Here is a 23,161-nt window from a genome sequence, read left to right as displayed (position 1 = left end):
TGGAAATCTTCAACCAACTTTGGTGACATTCAACATGTAATCTTCAAGGGTAATTTTGCCCTAGATTTTCTGAAACAACTAGAGTTTCAAATAAAAATTCTCTTTTTGTACAAACAATTTAATTCAACGCAAATAGTATAACTTTCAATAAACATATTTGACTTCAATATAATAATAACCCAGCGATATCAACCAGCGATTCCACCAGCCAGTGCAATAGCTTTAGTCCCAAACAGACCCTAGCAAATTCAACATTAAAACATAGATCCAAATTTATATGCACTTCCAATAAAACACTATAGGAGTTCTAAATACCCTAGTTGCCTCAGGTCCGCACTTGTCGTTTGCCTTTAACTACCTCAATAATCTCATATTTGTTGCAATTATAATTTATGTAGTTCCATCAAACTGCTATAGATCCGCACTCTGCTTCAAGACTGCTACCGCTCAAATTAGCAAGGGTCCTAGAAGGGGTTCCAAAGGGACTACTACTAGATCAAGTGGCAACAACAAGACAAAGACCCACTATCACCTCAGTCGATGTCCCCTGCTCTTCACGAACTTTCACTAATGGGAGGAGTCCCGATATAAGGAAATCACTAGGAATGATGAATCAATGATAGGATAGGTAGTGATTTCTAGGGCCCATTCACAAGAGAGACTCAGATAATAGGGTTTGCTTACATTAGAAGCAAAGTAAAAGGCTCTCTAAGAAAGGCTCAAGGGAGGCTTAGACCTAGGGGTTAGAGGTATTCCTTAATGAGGGATGCCCTAGACCTAAGATTCCTTTAGAAGCAAGGTTTCTAAGTGACCTTGTGAGATAAGGAATGATGGAGATACTAGACCACAAAGAAGCTAAAGAGGACCCAAGCCAAAGCTAGCTAGGGTTTTGGATGAATCTTCAAACAAAAGGTCTAGGCCAAGCAAGGGAGAAAACGGGATCAATAATAAGTAAACTTCCTTTGAGTTTTCTAGCAAAATAGATCCCCTTGAAGGCCACTAACCTAGAAGGACCAAGAACCAAACGGTTTTGGAGCTAGGGCTTGGTGTACCTAACAAACTAACCGTATGATTGACGTTAAATTTGGAAGGCATGTGGATGAAACCCCAGCACAGTTCCTAGCCAACTCGCTTACAAAGATGATGGCTCTAATGGAATTCATTAGATGCCCTAGCTTGGCCGCCTAGGGTTAGGGCAAAAAAAATTGTGGAAAGAAAGAAAAATTAGGGTGACCACCAAGGACTTGAGACCAGTGCCTAGCCAATTGTGGAGAATGGAGTCAAAGTGATTTTCATTTAGAAGTAGCTACAAGGTCACAACAAGGATTTATACTTCGACTTGCAAGTTAATGGAGTTTCAAGGTCAAAGTTTCATAACCCACCCCTAGGAACATTCACTTCTTATTGCCAAGATGAGTAACATATGCAACGAGCCAAGATCACATGTGATTCATGAATTTGCATCAATATTAGGGCACAAGTAAAATCAAGACATAGTGTTTCATACATTAAACATTAAGCATCAAAAAATTTGCATGAAATAGCACTTACATGACAAAAGAAGTATATCCATCCATTAGACTTGAAAAAATGAAGCTCCAAGACAAGATAGCAATTATCCAAACATCAAAATGCATCCAATAATCTCCAATTCGTCCAATAATAGTAGGCCCGCATACTTTTCTCCAAAGAGATACAAATCCAAGTGATGAGAGAGATAAAATGAACCTCTTATATTTATATGATCCACCAAGGGATTCAAATGGCCTAATAATGCCCCTAAAATAAAAATAATGTGCAAAATAACATCCTTTTGGTGACAAGCCCACCAAATAACTCCACAATAAGAATAAGTAGCCTCTCAAGAGGGTGGAAATGATAGATAAGTAGCTAAGAGAGCCATTAGAAGGCCAAATGAAGTCCAACATGTGCCAAAATGAATAGAATGGCTCCAAAAATAGTGACGAAGGGGATGGCCCCGTGATCTCCAAACAAATGACTTGTGGCGCTCCTAAGTGGTTGTGGGGGCACAAAATCAGTGGGCCTTCAACTGAATCAAACAAGTATGTATCCCATCTGCAAGGGCTGGAACAATGATGCAAGCCCTCCCTTTGTCTCCCATGGTGAGACACAACCCCATCTGGGCCTAAATCAACTGCCAAGTGTGTAGTGCAAGAGTGCAGTCAGTTGGGCAAGGTGGTCCAAGTGCATCATCATCAACAAATAAGTGGGTCACAAACGAGCAATGAATGGTGTTGAATGATCCCATGGCGTGGCTATTTGCTCTTTGCTATAGTGGAGGCCCATGGCTCTCAACACACCCCCTAGAGAAGCAGCTACAAGGTCACAACAAGGATTCGTGCTTCGACTTGCAAGTTAATGGAGTTTCAAGGTCAAAGTTTCATAACCCACCCTTAGGAATATTCACTTCTTATTGCCAAGATGAGTAACATATGAAACGAGCCAAGATCACATGTGATTCATGAATTTGCATCAATATTAGGACATAAGTAAAATCAAGACAGAGTGTTTCATACATTAGACATTAAGCATCAAAAAATTCGCATGAAATAGCAATTACATGACAAAAGAAGTATATCCGTCAATTAGACTTGCAAAAATGAAGCTCCAAGACAAGATAGCAATTATCCAAACATCAAAATGCATCAAATAATCTCCAATTCATCCAATAATAGCAAGTTCGAGTACTTTTCTCCAAAGAGATATAAATCCAACTGATGATGATGTTGATTTTGGGTAGCATCGAATGTGCTCTAGCTCCGAAATTTTGTGGAGGGGCTAGAACACATGAGATCTCCAAAACCCAGAAATCGTTTGGATAAATTCCACCCGAATGAGAAGTTATTAAAATAATTAATATTTTTAATGGGTTCCTAATTCAAAACTTGGGAAAATAAAAATATTAATGGGTATTAATAAGAATACGAGGATCAAGTCTATTTTAATTTGAGCTGTTGATTAGGGACTTAATCTCGATCATTGATTCATCAACAAAAAAAGTATAAGAGGAGGCTTGAGGGTCAGTTGGAGATACACCATGAGATCAATCAATTCGATTTTTCTAGGGCATGGTTTGCTGAGAAAATCGAATAGGTGATCTGAGTTGCAGTGAGAGGGGTAGTAGCAAAGAGTTGGATCAGAAAGGAGTTCTGAGCCAAAGAGGCAACAGTAGCATCAGAGAGGCAGCGCAAAGGCCTACACAACCCAGGAAGTGGCTCACGCAGATCTGACGCAGGCCAAGAGGGTTCTTGCCATGGCAATGCAAGATAATCGTCGAAATTCGAGATTTTGCTGGGAGTTCGATGTTCTGAGCCGGGAGGGCTGAAGTCGAAGCTCCTGAGAGAAAATCGATCCAGCAAAGAAGTGACACAGTCTCTTTGCTGAGAAAATCGAACAAGTGCTCTATTGCAGCAGAGGGGCAGGGATAGTCGGGGTCAGAGGATCTTCTCCGGGACCTCGAATACACAGCAGAGAGAGGTAGAGAGACGCCAGAGGAGGCAGCGCAGACCCTATGAGGCTGACGTTGGGCCAGGAAGGGCCCACGCATTTCCAGCGAAAGGGAAGAGCCACCCTCCAGCAGAAATCCGAATTCAGCCTGGGGAGCAGCAGAATCAGCCAGAAAGGCTGACATCAGAGCTTCAGGAGGCAGAGGAGGCAACGCAGTGCTGACACAGTGTCCCAGTGTGCTCCACGCAGGCCCACGTAGCTACTGCGTAGGGGCAGCGCAGTTGTAGCCAAGGACAATCAGTCCAGTTGCCGGAACGGAGAGATTTTTGCCGGGTGAAGTGAGGTAATCTCACTTAGGTTTCTGCCAATATATTTTTATCTCTGTAACTGGATAGCCGAGAGGGCATCCAGAGTGTATTCAGAACCACTGCTTAGTAATAAAACCCTCAGAGCCACTGTATCAATTTTCCAGCATTGGGTTTTTCCGGGGACGTTTGTCCAAAAATAACGGTGTCCCTTTTGTATTTGTCTCGTTATATTTTCAGTTCATGATCTGTATGTATGTGTAGTATGCAATAAATAATAAATAACTTGTTGAATGTAAAGAACAAGTAGGAGATGATAAACCAATGATTGCAGTAGGATTTTTGATGTGTAGATTCAGAAATTCTCACAGATGAGAGATCAAATGAACCTCTCTTATATTTATATCATCCACCAAGGGATTCGAATGGCCTAATTATGCCTAATAATGCCCCTACAATAAAAATAATGTGCAAAATAACATCCTTTTGGTGACAAGCCCACCAAATAGCTCCACAATAAGAATAATTAGCCTCTCAAGAGGGCCAAAATGATAGATAAGTAGCTAAGAGGGCCATTGGAAGGCCAAATGAAGTCCAACATGTGCCAAAATGAATAGAAGGGCTCCAAATATAGCGATGAAGGGGATGGCCCCTTGACCTCCAAACAAATGACCTGTGGGGGCACAAAAGCATCCTCATGGGTCTCCAACTGAATCGAACAAGTATGTATCCCATCTACAAGGGTTGGAACAATGATGCAAGCCCTCCCTTTGTCTCCCATGGTGAGACACAACCCCATCTAGGCCCTGGATCAACTGCCAAGTGTGTGGTGCAAGAGTGTAGTCGGCTAGGCAAGGCGGTCCAAGTGCATCATCAAGCAATGAATGGTGTTGAACGATCCCATGGCATGGCTATTTGCTCTCTGCTATAGTGGAGGCCCATGGCTCTCAACGCACACCCTATAAATGCCAATATGACCCTCTGAAGGGCTTGGACCCTGTATAGGGAGACCAAACCCCAAGATGAAGACCCACCTGCAATCCTGCATAAGATCCAATGTGTCTCCTCACCTTCCAGTACAACAAATCATTAGTGTAATTGAGCAAATAAGCTTACAAGTCATGGAACCAAGTGGGCACTTCATAGTGGCATGCCCTTCCATAATGGGCTTTAGAGTGTACAGGTGTCTCCAAGTTCAAGAAGGAGGTTAATCAAGGACCCTATTAAGTGGTTTCAACCTCTAAGGGAGTGACAGGTCCATGGTACATCTGTCATATGGCAGGTCATGTGATATAATGATGGAATGGAGTGGGGCATCGGAGAAGGCTCCAAACCACATGTCATGGTACAAGGGTAGCTATGATGAGGGAAGCCCACACTTGGGTGTATAGATGTAGGAGGGAGCAATCATGGTACATGAGTTACCTCGGCCTTTGTTTTTCCACCCTTCTTCATATGCCTTTTGCCTTTTTATTGATTTTTCTTTTATAACTGCTCGGGGCTCCAAGGGATGAGAGCATGATGCGAATGATATAGCAGTGAATACCCCCTTAAGGTAGGGCAGTTCATCGCCCACCAGGGGTTGGGACAATCATGGGTTCCTTAATGATGTAGGGGGGCAATATGAGGGGCCCTAGGAACCAGGGTGATGGCCATAATGATAGGGGTAGAGCTCATGTTGGCTTTTGCCCATGTGCTAAATTTGTATGTCTCGGCCATCTTTTGCATTTTATGGTACATTTCCTGTTGAGAGTGGCCAAATTATGCTTTTTACTTTCTTTTTAGCTGCATCAACCTCCGGGGCATCATTCCAGGCCTGACCCAAAGTGTGGACAAGGGGAGGGGGAGGCTAACTCCTTGTGGACCCAATGGACAAATGTGGACTTGGATGGGAAATATGTGAAAAGGGGTTATAATGAGCGGAGGGGAGTGATGTATGTGATGTCGAGAAGCGGGACCATGCAACCAAAATCGAGGTTTCCCATGTAGTGCCACTCCTAAAGCTAGTAGCCAATAGAAGAGATCCCATGGGACTAGGATACAAGGTTAATCACCAAGTTGTACAAGGGAACAAGAGTACAGACCAAGCCCATTATTTTCGCCGAAAGCCCCCACTAATCCATGCCCAGAAGTGTCCATCATAAGTAAGCAAAAATACCTAGGGTTGGAAGGCCCACCTTCAAACATACGATCATGACAGATTGGAGAGGGTTCATAATGGTTGCCTCAGGTGGCGGAGATGGTGTCACATCAAGCTATCTGGGGGTTGCAAGGGGCTACTAGCTTGGCTAAAGACAATCTAAGAGAAAATTTTCTCCTATGGGTGTCACCCACAAGTGGTGGGTAACAAAGACCTCGGATCAGTAGTATTTTTCTTCTGAAACCCTTCGTGTGCCACAAAGATAGCAAATGAAAAACCTTTATGCTCAGTCTGCTACAAGAAGCCATGAAATTGATCTCGCTTACCCTTAAGGAACTTGAATTTCAATTCCTAATTGGTCACAGCATTCTCTGATTGTCTCAAAACTCGTGCGTTTGCTTCAGAGCTTGGTTGCCTACCTCAGGTGATGTTTAGACTGTGATCTACGTTTAGAAGAACTCGGTTGCTACAGAATTATGAATCTGCCTCAAAAGAAAGCTCAATCCTCTGTTCATGCTCAAGTGGGATCGGCAACCACAGAGAGCCTTTTTGTCCACAGTTTGGCCTTAGAAGGGTGTTAAGAAACTGATGTTTATCTTCAGAAATGTTTTGACCTTCAAATGAATTTATCTCTATTGCGCAAGTGGTTTGGTCACTGGAAACTCAATCTGAACCAGTTATTCAACCTTAGGCAGAATCCATTCAGTCATGAGATCTTCGCACCGTCCAGAATTAGCTCAGAGAGAATCCGTCCAACATTACTTGAGTTTTGATCACCCTTATCCTAAACTCTTCCACGAATCTTCCTTGCTACTCCTGGTAAAGAATTCTTGTGCCAAAACAAAGTAACCAAAAGGAAAAATAGGACTAACTAGGGTGTGATCTTTCACCACCGAAATTAGTAGAAGAGAGGAGACTAGGTAGTGTGGGATAACCTCCACCGAAACTAGTCCAAAAAGGAGTCTTAAACCCTTAGAGCCTCAGGCTCAAAGAAGAACGGAGACAAAATGATCCAATGCAATGATGCCTCAAATGAATCCAACCCCCTTGTATTTATAGATTTCCTTGAGGGGATTCTCTCAATTAATTGAGAGAAATTCACATCAAACCCCAACTTCGGATTTTTTGCCCCAGCGGCACCAAAAACATTGGGTATTTAGGGGTTTTCCCCTTTATCAAGGACTATAGCCTACAGGGATCGATATGCTACTTCGTCCCTTGAGCCAATTTATACCATGGGGATATTACACAACATGATGGCCACATGGAGATGGTTACTTGCTTCGAGAACACCCTGTTGAGGAGGAGTGTTTTGCATCATGGAAGAGGGCATTGAGCTCTAAGTAGCACAGGGTGGCTCAAATGCTTGCATGTTGTCTTGGAATTCACTTGGGGGCACCTGAGTTGCGACAATGTTCTTGCAAGGGGACTAGACTCAGTGCAGTACATGGTCTAGGAGGTTTATTGGAGTCATTAAAGGCTTGTGGGAGGAGTGTTGAACAAACCTCGTAAAGTTCCCTTGCATTTGGAGCCTTTCTTGTGGACATCACCTTGGAGCTTCATCGTATACCCTTGAAGCCTAGCACTCTAGATGTGTGAGCCTATATGTGTTATTGTAGGTTGCTTGTAGTGTAGTTCGGCTCAACTAAGACTTGTGAGTCTTGCCAACTCTTGGTTGGGGCAAGTACTCATCTAAACTCACCTTTAAAACTCACCACTCACCAAAGTCGTGGTAAACTCACCACAAACTAGCCAAGACTCGCCACAAACTCATTATACTTGCCTCGAACTTGCCATCAAACTCACAATTTTTTGTGCACAAAATTTACCATAATTTGTCGTGTCTTTTATGAATCACTAACTCTTGCCAAGTCCTAGGCCAACCGAGTCATTGTCGAGTCCAAGCGTTACTTGTAAGGGCATAGGCTGAAACATATATTGTTGGACCACCTTACCTCTCATATATAAAGAGGAAGGAGAAAGTCCTTTACTCACTTCTCCTTCTTGTTCATTCTTGTGTAAAGATGTTATCATGAGGACACACTACTCCACTCTCTTCATCGGATCTTATATTGTACTTTGATCTCTCTCTTGAAGTCTTTGGGGTTTGTTAAGCTTCTTGGATCATCTTGTAGATTACAGTTAGAGTTCATCCCTTGGAAACTTGAAGATTAGTGTTTTGAGAAGAAACCCTAGGTTGTACTTGTTGAAGTGAAGAAGAGAAGACATCTTGCCTTGGATGACATGCTTGTTGGATCTCCTTGGCTGAGATAGGGTTTTCATTGTTTTCCCTACCTAGGATTTTGGAGAGCTAGAGGATTGCACCGGCCTTACATTAAGGCTATGGTATGTACATGAACTCAATCTTTAAGCATATTAATGAATTTTCCTGCAGTCCAATACTTGTGTACATTGCAGATTTGATTTACAGCAATCTACTTCGTCATGTTTTGGTAATTTACAGCTCTCATCATATGACTTGCTGATTTGACATAAGTTAGGGATGAATGTGTTAAGTGACTTGACATCATAATTAAAGAAGTGTGGACAGATTTGCTACTGTGTTTACAGCTGTCATAGCTGCCCTAGAGGAATGAAGCTTATCGGACTCACATTGACATCTTATATGTTGAATTGTCTAGTGGATTGGGGTTGTTAAGAGTTGAAATATTGTCTGTTGCTTTTGCTGGTGTTATATTTAGATATCATAACAGCCCTAAAGCCGAAAATTCACAGGGGTAAGGTCCGGGAAGCTTTTAGGAAAGAGGTGGAAATTTCTGTTTTGTATGAACTGCTGTTGTCCAGAAATTTTCTAAATTAACAAACTTTATTACTAACATAACCCTAGTTATAAAGTTAGGTCGTAATAAATTTATTCCCTACTAAATTAGTGTACTAACACCAAGTTAGGTCACCTAGTGATCCATACCACATTAACATTGTGTCATAGCATTACTCTCACAGAAATAAGTGAACACAAAACTAAACCATCTTAATGTGAATTTTGAAATATTGTCTGGAGTTTAATTTCAGCCTTAATCCATTCTAAGAGGTTTCTGCTTAATATTTATGAAATGTACATCCATAACTTCAGCTTCAAAGGTATTTATTGTAACATGATGTTGAAGTTTGCCAGCCTCAGAGGTGAACCTAGAGTCTATGTGCCTGACAAGAACTAATTTAATCCATATCACTTTCACTACGTAATAAACAGGTACAAAGATTAGACAGTAGCACATCAGACATTCATAACAAGTCCTTTATCTTGATTTGACTAAATCTATGGCTGTGAATAAGTGAGTCAAAAGCATAAGAGTTTCAAGAGATCTTTACCAAAATCTTTATGGTGTATTGGATCATTCAATGCTTGTATAAATGGGCCCAGAACAAACCACTGTGGAACAAGTACTCCAATGCTTCCAAGTTTTGTCCAATCAAGCTCCAAAAACGACTGCATAATCAATCGACGAACTGAAACATACATGTTAGTAATAGTGAAGATCCCTTTTACCATAAAATGCATCAAGAAAGAGAAACACATCTACTAAAAAAGCTCATCCAAATCAAAACAGCATTTTTTCTATCTCTTTTAATAAAGGAAATAATATACAAATAATATTGGTAAATCTCAGACTAAGCATTTACCTTGTGGATTTCCATGGTCAAATCCACGCTGCCATAGCACAGTCATCCATAAAAATGTTACATCCACATGTTCAATCTCACTTTGATGATCCCATACCACAGCATGCTGGATTCCAGAGTTCCAACCTTCCATACTGGGCAATAATAAAGATATCTGCAATATATTCAAGATTTCTTCTCATACATATATAGGCATGTGACAAGCTATGGTTGACAGGTATCCATTTTTTCAACTTAAAACGATAGGGTGCTGCGTACATTTTCCTTTATAAAGTAACCCAAATAAATAATTTACATTGTAGTCTACTGTCTAACCACTACTGTGCATGTCCATCATATCTATCATTTACCAAGTGCCTACATATTCTGAAAAAATAGGGTGCTGATTCACTGAATATGTTTTCATTCATCAAGTAACTTAGATTAAAATTTATATTGTTTTTTAATTCTAACTGCTACAGTGATTGTCATTTGATCTGAAATCAACAAGTTGTATAGCTGTTCACTGTTGCATCATAACACAGTCCACTTGAACTTGCTTCAGGGACATGGGACTTTCTACACTAAATGTAACACCCCTCCTGGGCACAGCAGTTGGGACTTTGACACTTAGCTTATGATTAGACTCTGATGATTACATGATGCTTAGACTTATGATGCATGATGGTGTTTTTCATTGCACATGATTAAAATTATTTGATAAGTTGATATTGCATGTATGATACACATGGTTATTTTTAAAAGATAACGAGAGATGTATTCATGAACTAGCTTTAGTACCCGCACAGTTTCAGATGTTAGGAGCAGCCTGAATATTGTCCTTAGCACTTCTGGTATTATGGTTACCATTGAGAATTGCACAATGTATTCTCGAGACCCGCACTGACACTTGTTAGATGTTGGGAGCAACCTCAATGAATATTCTTGGCTGCTGAGATTTATGCACTTTTAGAAGAGGGACCCCTTGGTCAAACTTTGTTGTTGCACTTGAGATGACTATAGGTTACCCATGTGGGGGAATAAATGACAATTTTTATTATTAGTGCGTAAATATTTTGGTGTAAAGTGCTTTTAGGGATTCTGGCCCCAAGGGCTAGTAATGTGACCTTGGGGACTGCCTATCATGAGAACTATCCTTATGTAACCTAAACCAAACTACCTATAACCTATTTATGGAGGGAAATAGCTTCTATTTGGGGGACCATATTATAGGGACTTAAACCTGTGTTGAACTGGAATTTTTGTGTTGGAATTTAGGAGATTTTGCATCAGCTTTGGGAATTGTTGTTGTGTCCCTTTGTTTAGGGATTTGAGACCTTAAGCCTTGTGAGACAGCCCTTGTGTGAGAACTTTGGGAAGGAAAGGGTTGTTAAGAGCTGTTATTTCAGAACAATGCAGTGGTGTCCTGACCAGTTGTGGTATTTTGGTGAGTAGATTAAAATGCCATAGCCTCCGGGCTGGAGGTATTTTCCCTATTTCCAGTTGTACATAGAAGGTTGTACATGGAAGAAAGGTTGTCAATGGTGCAGTACACTGCAGCAGTGAATCTACACAATAGCCTGTGGACCAGAGGTATTGAAATGTAGTCCCAATCCACACCGTAGAGTCATAGACTGAAGGTAGGAAGTGTAGATTCACACCATAGCCTGTGGGCCAAAGGTGTTGATGTTTGCTAGGGGCCTATCCGCCAAAGAAAAGGCTACAGTTTTGTGCAAGTGTTGTTTCAAGCTTAAACTTTTCGATTGAGTTACTATGAGAGGTCTTATCGCACATTGATTTTGGGTTTGTTTTTGATGTGTTGAGAGAACACATCTTAGTTATTGAGCATGCGGTCTCTACAAACAGGGTACTAACAGGGTCTATGGTTGTACATTTATTACGAGGAAAAGCCCCGAAGGAGTGCATATTTCCCCAACAAGTTGCCTACTTTAGCCTTGGAAAAAGACTGGTTTGAACCAGAAGCAAGGACTTCATCAAGGCATTAGGACACAAAGAAGTCTATACTTTTAGGTTTAAAACTTTCATTGCTTATCTCAATTAATATATATTATTTGCTTATTATCGAATATCTGTCCTCAAAATGGAAGAGAATTAGACTTGTTTCATTCTTAGTCGCTTACAAGAATGCTTGAGTTATTGTAAAGAACTAGTTATGTGAGTCTTGCTATCCATGACAACCTTGTTGACTTGGATCATTACAAGCAATGTTATCATAATCAAACCAATGATCGAACCAGAAAACCCTATGAACCAAGAATTGGACCAGAACAAGTAAAAAAACTGGTTGACCAAAAACACACAAAATTTCCCATCCGAGTCCACATTTGTCCATTGGGTTCACAAGAAGTAAGCCTCCCCCTCCCCTTGTCGATGCAACTCTTGTACCACGATTGCTCCCTCCTACATCTATACACCCAAGTGTGGACCTCCCTCATCATTGTGACCCTTGTACCATGGCATGTGGCTTGGAGCCTTTCCCTGATTCCCCACTCTGTTCCATCATTATATCACATGACACCAGCCATATGACGAATGTATCATGGATTTGTGACTCCCTTGAAGGTTGAAACCACTTAATAGGGCCCTTGATTAACCCCCTACTTGAACTTGGAGACACTTGTACACTCCAAAGCCCATTATGGAAGGGCATGCCACTATGAAGTGCCCACTTGGTTCCATGATTTGTAAGCTCTTTTGCTCAAATGCACTAATGAATCGTTGCACTAGAAAGCAAGGAGACGTGTTGGATCTTATACAGGATTGCAGGTGGGTCTTCGCCTTGGGGTTTGGTCTCCCTATACGGGTTCCAAGCCCTCTAGAAGGTCATATTGGCATTTGTAGGGTGTGTGTTAAGAGCCAGGGCCTCCACTATAGCAGAGAGTAGATAGCCATGTCATAGGATCCTTCAACACCACTCATTGCTTGCTCGTATTCCATTTGTTTGATGATGATGATGCACCTGGACCACCTTGCCTAGCCGGCTACATGCACCACACACTTGGCAGTTAATCCAAGGGCCCAGATGAGGTTGTGTCTCGCCATGGGAGACAAAGGGAGGGCTTGCATCATTGTTCTAGCCCTTGCAGATGGGATACATGCTTGTTCGATTCAGTTGGAGACCCATGAGGATGATTTTGTGCCCCCACAACCACTTTGGGGCACCACATGTCATTTGCTTGGAGATCAAGGGGCCACCCCCTTCATCATTATTTTTGGAGCCCTTCCATTCATTTTGGCACATTTTGGAATTCATTTGGTCTTCCAACAACCCTCCTAGCTACTTGTCTAGCATTTCAGCCCTCTTGAGAGGCTTATTTTTCATCTTATGGAGCTATTTGGCGGGCTTGTCACCAAAAGGTTGTTATTTGTACATTATTTTATTATTAGGGGCATCATTAGGCCTAATTAGGCAAATCGAATCCCTTAGAGGATCATATATATTGATGGGAGGTTCATTTCATTCCCCATCATCACTTGGATTTGTGTCTTTCTCTTGTTGAGAATTTCACACTACCTATTGATGGATGAATTGGAGAATCTTTAATGCATTTTGATGTTTGGAATGTTGTTATTCTATCTTGGAGCTTCTATCTTGCAAATATGATGAATGGATATACTCTTTTGGACATGTAAGTTTCTCTTTTATGCGAAATTTTCATTATATGTCTAATGTATGGAATACTGCATCTAAATTTATGCGAAAATCTTGAATCACTTGGTAGTCTTGATCTATTGCATGCGTTATTCATTGGGCAACAAGAGTGAATGTTCCCAAGGGTTATCTTTGAAATATTCAACCTTGAAACTCCATCTAGCTTTGCAAACGAAGTGTAAATTCCTTGTGTAACCTAACTAACACCTCCCAGTTGCATATTGGAGTTTGGACTCCTTGATGAAGCAAAAGGTCTAAAATCAAATATCATGCTTGTCTCCATTCTCCCAATAGGCTAGGCATTGATCCTTGTCTTGGTGATCATCTCAAAGAAATGTTATTTCCCCTTTTTGAAACTCTCTAAGCCCTAACCCTAGAGGTCTCCTAGGGCATCAAGCGAATTCATTTGAGCCATCCATTTTGAGAGCAAGTTGGACTACACATACGCTGGGGTTTTCTCTTGGTCCTCAAAAATTTTGAAGCACTTTCCATGGCTAGATTTGGAGATATCCCAAGCCCTTGCTCCAAAATCGTTCTTGTTCCTAGGTTTCCTTGGTTAGTGGCTTCCTCAAGGGTCATTGCATTACAATTCAAGCGAAATCCACGTTTCATTGATCCTCTTCTTCTCCCTTGCTTGGTCTAGATCTTTTGTTTGAAGTTTCACCCAAAACCCTAGACTTTGCTTGGGTCCTGTTACCCCCCATTTTTTGGGTGATATCCCCAGGAGAAATTTTTTCTCCAAGATGGTCCTCAGCGAGCAACCAACAACCCCTTGTAGCCACTAGCTAGCTCATTGTGCCATTTCTCTGCCACTGAGCCAGCCATGTGGTCCCTCGCCCATCTGCCATGATCGTATGTTTGAAGGTGGGCCTCTCAAACCTAAAGGTATGCCTTGTCATTTGGTAATTGAGTATTGTAGTTTGCTTATCATGGACACTTTTGGGCATGGATTAATGGGGGGATTCAGCAAAAAGAATGGGTTAGGTTTGTGCTCTTGTCCCCTAGACCCCTTTTGGACATTAACCTTGGATTCTAGTTCCGTGGGATCTCTTTTACTGACCATTTGGCTTTAGGGATAGTATTTCACGGGAAACCCCGATTTTGGTTTTGTAGTCCTGTTAGCTCTGCTACATAATCCAACATTTGAGGATCAAATGTAGTCCTAATTGGGTTGTTTACGCACAGAAGGATGCCCAAAAACGGATACAAAGTGCCCCAAAAGCCTTCAAAATCCTCTTAAGGCCTCCACCGATCGAAATGGTTGCAAAGGAAAAGCCCTTGGGAGGGCGGAAATACATTATCCGGAGGTAAAAACACTCCAAAACCATGCAAAAATCAAAATCGCAGGCTTAAAGGTCCGAATTCATATCAGCGGTTGGATCTGGCCGATCAGTGTTGCACGAAGTGCCCCCCCCCCACGGTTCCAAGCCCCGAAGCGCATCCCGTACGGAAGCGCCTAGGAAACTTGGCCGGAAGCAGCGCTTCCGAATTCGAAAGCGCCACTTCGGCTTTTTTAGTCGCTTCCTGGAAATTTGGAAGCGTTGTACAGAAGCGCCGCTTCCGAAGCGCGCTTCGTACGGCGCTTCGGGCGTCGGAAGCGTGGCGCTTCGGAGGAGGAAGCGTACACTTCCCGTACGCTTTCGTACGCTTCCAGAAAAGCTTCCAAAAAAGCATTTAGAAAATCGTTTTTTTCAAAAAAAAATAATTTTAGATGAGTTTGCTTGTTGGGGGTGGGTCCTCCTTAGGTTAGGGTGACGAATGGAGGCAAAAAAAAATATAAATATAGCAGATGCTCCCTCATGGTAATGTTAAATTCTTAAAGTAAAAGTGACATTCTCCTTTATTTTTCATTTTCATCCTTTTACTTAAATTTTTAACATTACCATGAAATGACTCAGGATGTTTGAGAGTGATTCCAACCTCATTGGACTTCATATGGAGAAAACAAAATTTCATATCCTATTCAAAATTCAGCAGACTTAACAGTTTTCAGGAATTCAGAATCAATGGGATTGTGGCATTTCATTAGATTATATCAAGTATGAAGGTATGCGATTAGCATTTAATCAAGAGCACCAAGCCCTATATGTACCCTAGTGTTGGTGGTGTTAATTGTTGAACTCCTTTGTCACGCGGCACGCCCTTAGCAAAAAATTACCTTTCAATCAAGTCAAAATCATCGATCAAACATGTTAAGCTTTTTCTACCATATTTTAAGTCTTGAATTAGATAGTTTGATCAAAATTGGGCAATGTTGACTAATATCCCTAGACAATCGAGGTAGAGGCAAAGGCTAGACAAGAGGAGAAGAATCTAGATTCTAGATCATTAATGTACAATGGATGTTATATCTATCTTGATTTATGCAAAAATATGCATGTTTTCATGTCTTCTACAATTAATTTGGTCTTTGGGATGTTTGTTTTGAGTATAAATGCAAAAAATATAAATATATATATATAGCAGACGCTTCCCGGACGCTTCGCTTCCTAGATTTTTGGAAAATGATGCTTCGGCGTCCCCGCTTCCAAAAAACGCTTCCGCTTCGTGCAACATTGTGGCCGATCAACGGTCCAGATCGCGTCGGCATATCGCAATCGGAGGAGGCAGGCAGCGGCAGCGATGTGGGACATTGCCGATCAGCGATCGCCGATGGGTGCATCGGCGTATCGGCGGGTTGGAGCATCGGAGCATCGGAGGTATCGGCGGTAGCATAGCGATGCGATATAGCGATTCGATCAGGACCGTCGATCGCGCATCCGGATCAACGGCCGAGATCGCATCGCAATATCGCTATCGGGATAGTCAAAGGGCCAGGGCTTTTACATATGATATGCATGCGACCCGATGGGCCGGACCCGACGGCGTTATTAATTCTTTTTGATAGATGTTCGGGTCCACGGCAATATCGCTATCGGCGTTTTCAAAGGGGCGGGGCTTTTAAATAAGTTATGTTGCGATGCGATGGGTCGGACCCGACGGTTATACAACACTCTATTTCATAAATTTTCAAGTCCGCCAAAGGGAAATTTTTGTGTTTTACAGTGTTTTTTATATATTTTCAAGTATAAGGAGAAACAGAGGATTGGCTGGCTGTGATATGCACTACGACCCAAAAGGCGGACCCGATAGAGGAAATATTGCATAAATGGACCTTTGATATTTAAAAGTGGCAAAGCGGGCAGGATTTCTCGGTGGCACGGAACTGGTTAAAGCGGACATGGAGCAGTACAGCGCAGCAGGTAACCGCATGCAACTAACAGCTTGGCCGAGAAGGAAATAGGACAGCCTCGAGCAGTTAAATACATTTATCAGTTATGGGGCGTCTTTCAGTTAATGTTCCAGCTGCCAGAGAAGGACAACAGAATATCAGAGAAGATCAATTTTGTTTACTGACACAGTCACGCTATAGCAGAGACCCATACCAAGCAGTTAGAACGGTTGGTGATCCATTATGATCCCTCCACGCATATGTTTAGCAGAGATATTTTGTAATGTAACACCATATATACCCGGAACAGAGATGTAATCGAGGATGAGTGTTAGATGAAGGTGACTCTGTTGTAAGGTTCAACTTCTGGAGACTGTAACTACTTTGTAACCTGCAACGTCTGGTCTTCATTTCCAGCTAATACAAGCTTCTTTTGCTGTTAATTGCTCACTTTCCACTTCTCTTTCTTGTTCCAGGCTGTGCCTGTTTGCATTGATTCATGTTCTGTTAATGTTTAGCATTAGAGGGGCTGTCATCCCACCTCTGTGTTAGGATTTAGCATGTATCATTGAACGTGTATGCAGGTTTCTGTTGTTTAATGCATAGAGAGCTGTCATCTTGTCTGTGTATTAGAAACTAGATTTACAGACCTTTTAACTGGTTGCAGCCGGCCATCACAGGGTCCTGTGCATCTGCTGGTGTGGTCATTCTTCTCCATTATCACCTTATCCTCAAACTGTGAGTAATTGGTGGTTAAAAGCCTTGTAGTCTGGGGGTGTTCACCCATGTCTGGGGTCAATCATAGTAGAAGTGGTTATCTGGCTTGAATATGCAGCATTTGTTTCATTCATCCACCATTTATCCAACTATTTTGTTGAATTTGTAATGTTCCCGAGCATCACCGATATGCAACCTAGGTTAGTTTCTTGGGGTGATAACAGGTCCCGCTCCCTTATATGCTTATATTACCCCCTTTCCACTCATTATTACCCAATTCATCATTTCTCCCACCTGTGTCCACATTCCTCCACTGGGTCCACATAGGGTTAGCTTGCCCCTTCCCCCTGCCCACACCTTGGATCAAGCCCGGAATGATGCTCGGAGGTTGATGCAGCTAAAAAGAAAGACAAAAGCATATTTGGACACATTCAACAGGAAAATGCACCACAAAATGCAAAAGATGGTCAGCACAAACACATTTAGCACGTGGGCAAAAGCCAATACATGAGCTCTACCCTATCATCATGGCCATCACCCTAGTTCCTACAGGATATGAGCCTCCTTCATCATATAGGAACCCATGATTGTCCCAACCCCTGGTGGGCAATGAACCGCCCTACCTTAAAAGGGGGTATTCATTGCTATATCTTATGCATCATGCTCTTACCCCTTGAGCCCCGAGCAGTTAATCAAAGAAAATCATGAAAAGGCAAAAGGCATATAAAGAAAGGTGGAAAAATCAAGATCAGGAGACCTCATGTACCACCATTGCTCCCTCCTATACATTATAAACCCAAGTGTGGGCTTCCCTTTTATTAGCTACCCTTGTACCCTAGCATGTGGCCTAGGGTTGCCCCTTCTCATCCCCTACTTCATTCACTTATCTGTCACATGCCACCACCTTTTGAAGGATGTACCTTGAACATTATATCCCCTTTAGAAGTAGAAACCACCTAATATGATACTTGGTTAAACCCATTTGGAGTTAGGAGACATTGGCACATCCTGAAGACCATTATGGAAGGGCAGACCATTATGAAGTCCCCACCTGTGGTCCATGGTTGGTAAGCTCATTTACTCAATTTCTCTAATGACTTCTTGTACTGGAAGGCTAGGGGACACATTGGATCTTATGCAGGATTGCAGATGGTCTCCATCTTGGGTTTGGTATCCCTATATGGGGTCCTAATCCTCTAGAGAGCTACATTGGCACATGTAGGGTGTGCGTTGAGAGCCATGGACCTCCACAACGGTAGACAACACTCCATGGATCCTCGAGGATGGTCAGAGATGCTCCAGATACTCCAATGGACAAGGAAGATGCACCTAGTTCAACTTTGCCCAGTCAGCCACACAAATGTACCATGCACTTGGCAGCTGACCCAGGACTTGTAGGATGATGTGGCATCCCCTACACCATCATCAGAGCCCTTGCAAACGATCTACAGGCATCTTCAACTCATTTGGAGACCCATGAGGTTATTGTTGTGCCCCCCACACCCATTGGAAGCACCACAGGTTTATTGTTTGGAAAACAAGGTGCCAACCCCTTGTCCATCACTTTTAAGGGTCCTACTCTTCATTATGGCACCCATGGACCTCATCAGGCCTCTTGGAGGGCCCTACAACATGTATTATTCATCATTTGACCTCTTAAGAGGCATATTCTTTCATTTGTGAGCTAGTTTGGTGGGCTTGTCACCAAAAGTTAGATTATTAGCACATTATTTTATTTTTGGGGCTTATGTAGGCCAAGGAAACTAATTCGAACTCCTCGTTAGTGTATAAATACAAGTGAGATGAGTTCATTTTCTCATCATCACTTTGGATTGGATCTCTTCTCTCTCTTGAGAATTTCGCACTTTTTTGTTATGAATTAAATATTCATAAATAAGATATACATAGGTTTTAATAAAAAATATTCAAATATTAATAATTTATAAATAACTTAACATTAAGCTAGTTAATTAAGTTAGTGAAAGGACATGAGTCTAAAAGACATGTCTCTTAATTGGCATGGCTAGTCAACTCCTATATATGGAGAACCGCCATGGCCATGTAAATCATCAATCATTATTTTAATAAAGAAAAATATTCCAATTCAATTGTGAATACTAGTCTCAGCATACAGTTTACTTCTATCTCTCTACTTCAGAAGGTATACTCGCTATACCCCAAAGGAAGATTCATCCTGGGAATCAGAAGGTTTTCTTCAGCAACATCTGGCGTTACCCATGCTTTGAGGACAAAGCATTTTTAAGGGGAAGGCAGTGTTATGAATTAAATATTCATAAATAAGATATACATAGGTTTAAATAATAAAAAAATATTAAAACATCAATAATTTATAAATAACTTAACATTAAGCTAGTTAATTAAGTTAGTGAAAGGACATGAGACTAAAAGACATGTCTCTTAATTGGCATGGCCAGTCAACTCCTATATATGGAAAACCGCCATGGCCATGTAAATCATCAATCATTGTTTTAATAAATAAAAATATTCCAATTCTTGTGAATACCAGTCTCAGCGTACAGTTTACGTCTATTTTTCTACTTCATTTTTCTTGGAGGATGAATTGGAGCTTTATGGATGAATTTTGATGTGTGGATTTGGTTTATCTTATCTTGGAGCTTCTCTATTGTCAAATTGTGGATGGTTGGATATGTTCTATTACATGTAAGTACATGCTTTTAATGTTATTCTTGTTTTACTTTGTCATATACATTGGATTGGGATTTTCGCTATTTTTAGGGCTAATTGTTGCATGCATTTACTGCTTAAATTGTGGAATTTTGTCTCTATATAACATCTCTCAATGTATGGGCCATGTAATTTGAATGAAATCTCCTAGGGATAATTCTATCAACGAATTCATCTTGATAAGCCATCACCTTTTGCACATCGAAGTATAAAAGCTGCAAGATTGCTTCTCTTTGACCTAGAAGGCTAGCAAAGTAGTCTTGAGGCCTCCTTGACTAAGAACCAAAGGTCCTCATTCATATTTATCATAGACTCCATTCTCCCAAGACTAAGGCATTGATCTACCAAGAGGTGGTCACCTAAAATCAACTCTTTTTCACCTTTTCCTAGGTCTAGCCAAGTTGAGTCACCTACGGCATCATTTTCCCGACAAAGTAGCCCTCCAAAAAGTTCGATCTCCTAGCCTATCCTACACTAGTGTCTCCTCAAGGCCTCCTCCAATTTTGAAGCCATTCCGACGGTGGAGTTGTGAGAAAAGCCAAGCCCTAGCTTCGAGATCAAATTTTTGCCCTAGTATCCCCAAGGCTAGTGCCTCGTAGGATCAATTCAACACCTTCAAGTGAAAATTCCTTCTTTGATTCTTTCCTCCTCCTTGTTTGGGTTAAGAACATCATTGGTTGCTAAACTCTTTTCCCCCTAACCTAGGTTGGGTCCACTTGGTCCCGTGTGGTCCCATTCCTTTGAAAGATAATTCTTCAAGAACCATCTGGGGTACCAATTTCAACAAGGATTTTAGGGATTGGGAAACTCTTTCACAAGTCATATTCCCCAAACCAAACCCTCAAACCCTCCCATCCTTCTCCTAGAAGACATTGTAACTTGCTTAGAAAGCAAGCAAGCTCTATTCTTCAACCTCTTATGGAAAGGGAGTATTTGGGTCACTCCTTATCCACTTATTGATTTACCCTTCATTGGTGACTCCATAATATGCCAGGTGTCCTCCCATCGGTGAAAGTCTGTAAAGAGTAGGGAGCCTTAGCTGAAGTGGCAGTGGGCTAAGTCTCCATTTGTTTCCCTTGGTCTAGCATTTCCCCTTTAGGTCCCCTGCTAGTTTGAGCGGTAACAAGTCCTCTTGGGCTTCTTTGTGGTCCCATACCCTCATCATTCATTATTTTTCAAGGCCACTTAAAAAGCCTTCTTCTCTTAGGAATCTTAGGTCTAAGGCATTCCTTATCGAGAAAAATATATCTAATCCCTAGGTCTAGGCCTCCTTTGAGCCTTTCTTGGAGAGCCCCACACCTTGCTTCTAAAGCAAGCAAACCTTATCATTTGAGTCTCTCCTATGAATGGGCTCTAGAAATCACTGTTATCCAATCATTGACTTATCATTCATAGTGATTTCCCTCATACCGGGACTCCTCCCATCTATGAAAGTCTGTAAAGAGCAGGGGACATCGACTAACATGACAATGGGTCCTTGTCTCATTGTTGCCACTTGATCTAGTAGTCGTCCCATAGGAATCCCTCCTAGGACCCCTACTAAATTGAGCAGTAACACAACCTACAAATCAACCTCATCAATGACCATCAAGATTTCAAATCTTCTGGTAACTAGGGTTTATATATTTAAGTGAAAGCAATCAATTCATAAGCCCTAGGCTTTCTCAACCCTTTTTGTCTAGATAGGGTTAACAATTGATTGGCTAGGGTTTGCAATTTGTATAGCTAGGGTTTTGACTTCAAACCCTAATAATTCTTCAAGATCAATCTAGGGTTTACATTGTACAAACCCCAGATGAGTAACATTCATCCTTGCATTCGTTTTCAGCTTCATTGTTATTCACTATTAGGCCTAGGGTTTTATCCACAATTCATAGGCCATTTGGGTTCAAACTCTTGCTAAGGTTTACAAAGCCAAGACATAGAATCAATAATAGACTTTAGGTCTGGAGGTCATATCAGCTCAATCTGCCATCTTCATATGGTTGGAGCTCTGAGATTCTTTCTCATAACAAAATAATGAGACATAGTTCATATCATACTAGACCAGTATTCTTATACAGTGCATCTCTCTTTCCAAAAGGTATAGATGTCATCATCTTTCGTTCTTGAATATCTTGAAGAAACCTTGTTCTGCAAATGACAATTTCAAACTCAAGGAAGAGCTCAGCCTCCTTAGTAATAGTTGCAAAGATATCTTATGTCAAACAAACATTTTCTTTTGGCTTAGAAAGGATTACAACATCTTTTCCATAGGTCCATACAAGACTCGTCATCATGACTTGCTCAAAACAATTTGCAGGCTGACCAAAGATTTGGTTATCCATTTGATGAGGTAATTGATCCAATACAAAGACTCAATTATGTGCTTAAAATATTTAATCTTGATAATCATTCTTCACCCTAGCCGTCATCCATAATCCAAAGGTGTTTGACTTGCGATGACCAGATATTAAGACAAAGGCAATTTCAATTATATTTCAAGAAGTTCGTTTGGATAATAACATGTCACTGCATTATTACTGATACATTACAGTCACACCAAAGGAGGCCTGAACTTATACCAAACAAAGTGTTGGTCCTGCATTAGCTTTACCATAGACTTGGATCAAGCTTTTATTTCTTAGAGATATACCATATGTCACAAGAACTTGTTCTCTTTACTGCTTTGCTTTGCTTCTTAAAGACTTCGACTTGATGATTCCTTATGCCTACGATTTTCGGCCTTCTTTAAATATTTTGGTCTTGGTCAAGAGACATAATAGGAGACCCTTTATCAAAGGCCTCAAAGTCACAATTTTTTCTTATAGATCTTCGAACTACTGTGATCTTCAATTTTCCTTCTAAACCAAGTGACACAGTCTTGAATTATGGGAGAGTCGACTCCTTTGCCTTTAGATCAATCAGGTCGGTCTTATTTGCAATGAAGGTTTCAATCTTCTTTTATGAATAGACCCTTAACATCAGTTGAAGAATTAGGCTTCTACAGAGATGACCTTAGACTTGTATGTTATCATACTTCAAAGATACAGTAGCTTGAACGAGTCAATATAAATACAATCATATTACAGAACAGTGACCTTGAATGACAGATATAGACTTTTGGTCTATCATAGGAACATGGATTCATCACAGAGATATCCAACCTCAGGATTCGTAGGGATTTGACACTTCGAGTTGATCGTTCTTTTGGAAGGAGCTTGGACTTTAGACTTTGGTCATATCTGAGTGTAGTATGCATTGTGTTCAGGATCTGACTTCATACCATACAGAGGAGCATGTATACCATGCCATAAAGAAGCTCCCATAATCAGATC

At 41.2% G+C, this 23,161-nt stretch overlaps 1 protein-coding gene across 1 annotated transcript in view; it reads right to left on the bottom strand.

Moving 5' to 3' along the window:
- LOC149252027 (tRNA/rRNA methyltransferase (SpoU) family protein) overlaps positions 1–23,161 on the bottom strand; it is a 425,400-nt gene that overhangs the window by 352,369 nt on the left and 49,870 nt on the right. The window contains 2 exon segments of the mRNA XM_089459645.1: positions 9,247–9,384; positions 9,559–9,712. Of these exon segments, the coding sequence (XP_089315771.1) occupies positions 9,247–9,384; positions 9,559–9,712 (292 nt within the window).

The sequence above is a fragment of the Pinus tabuliformis genome, chromosome 7 (genome assembly GCF_031772625.1).
Source record: "Pinus tabuliformis cultivar Carrire ecotype Pingquan chromosome 7, CPIR1, whole genome shotgun sequence".
Classification (NCBI taxonomy): Eukaryota; Viridiplantae; Streptophyta; class Pinopsida; order Pinales; family Pinaceae; genus Pinus; species Pinus tabuliformis.
Note: the sequence above shows the minus strand (reverse complement) of the source record. Positions and strands in the feature narration are given on the sequence as shown.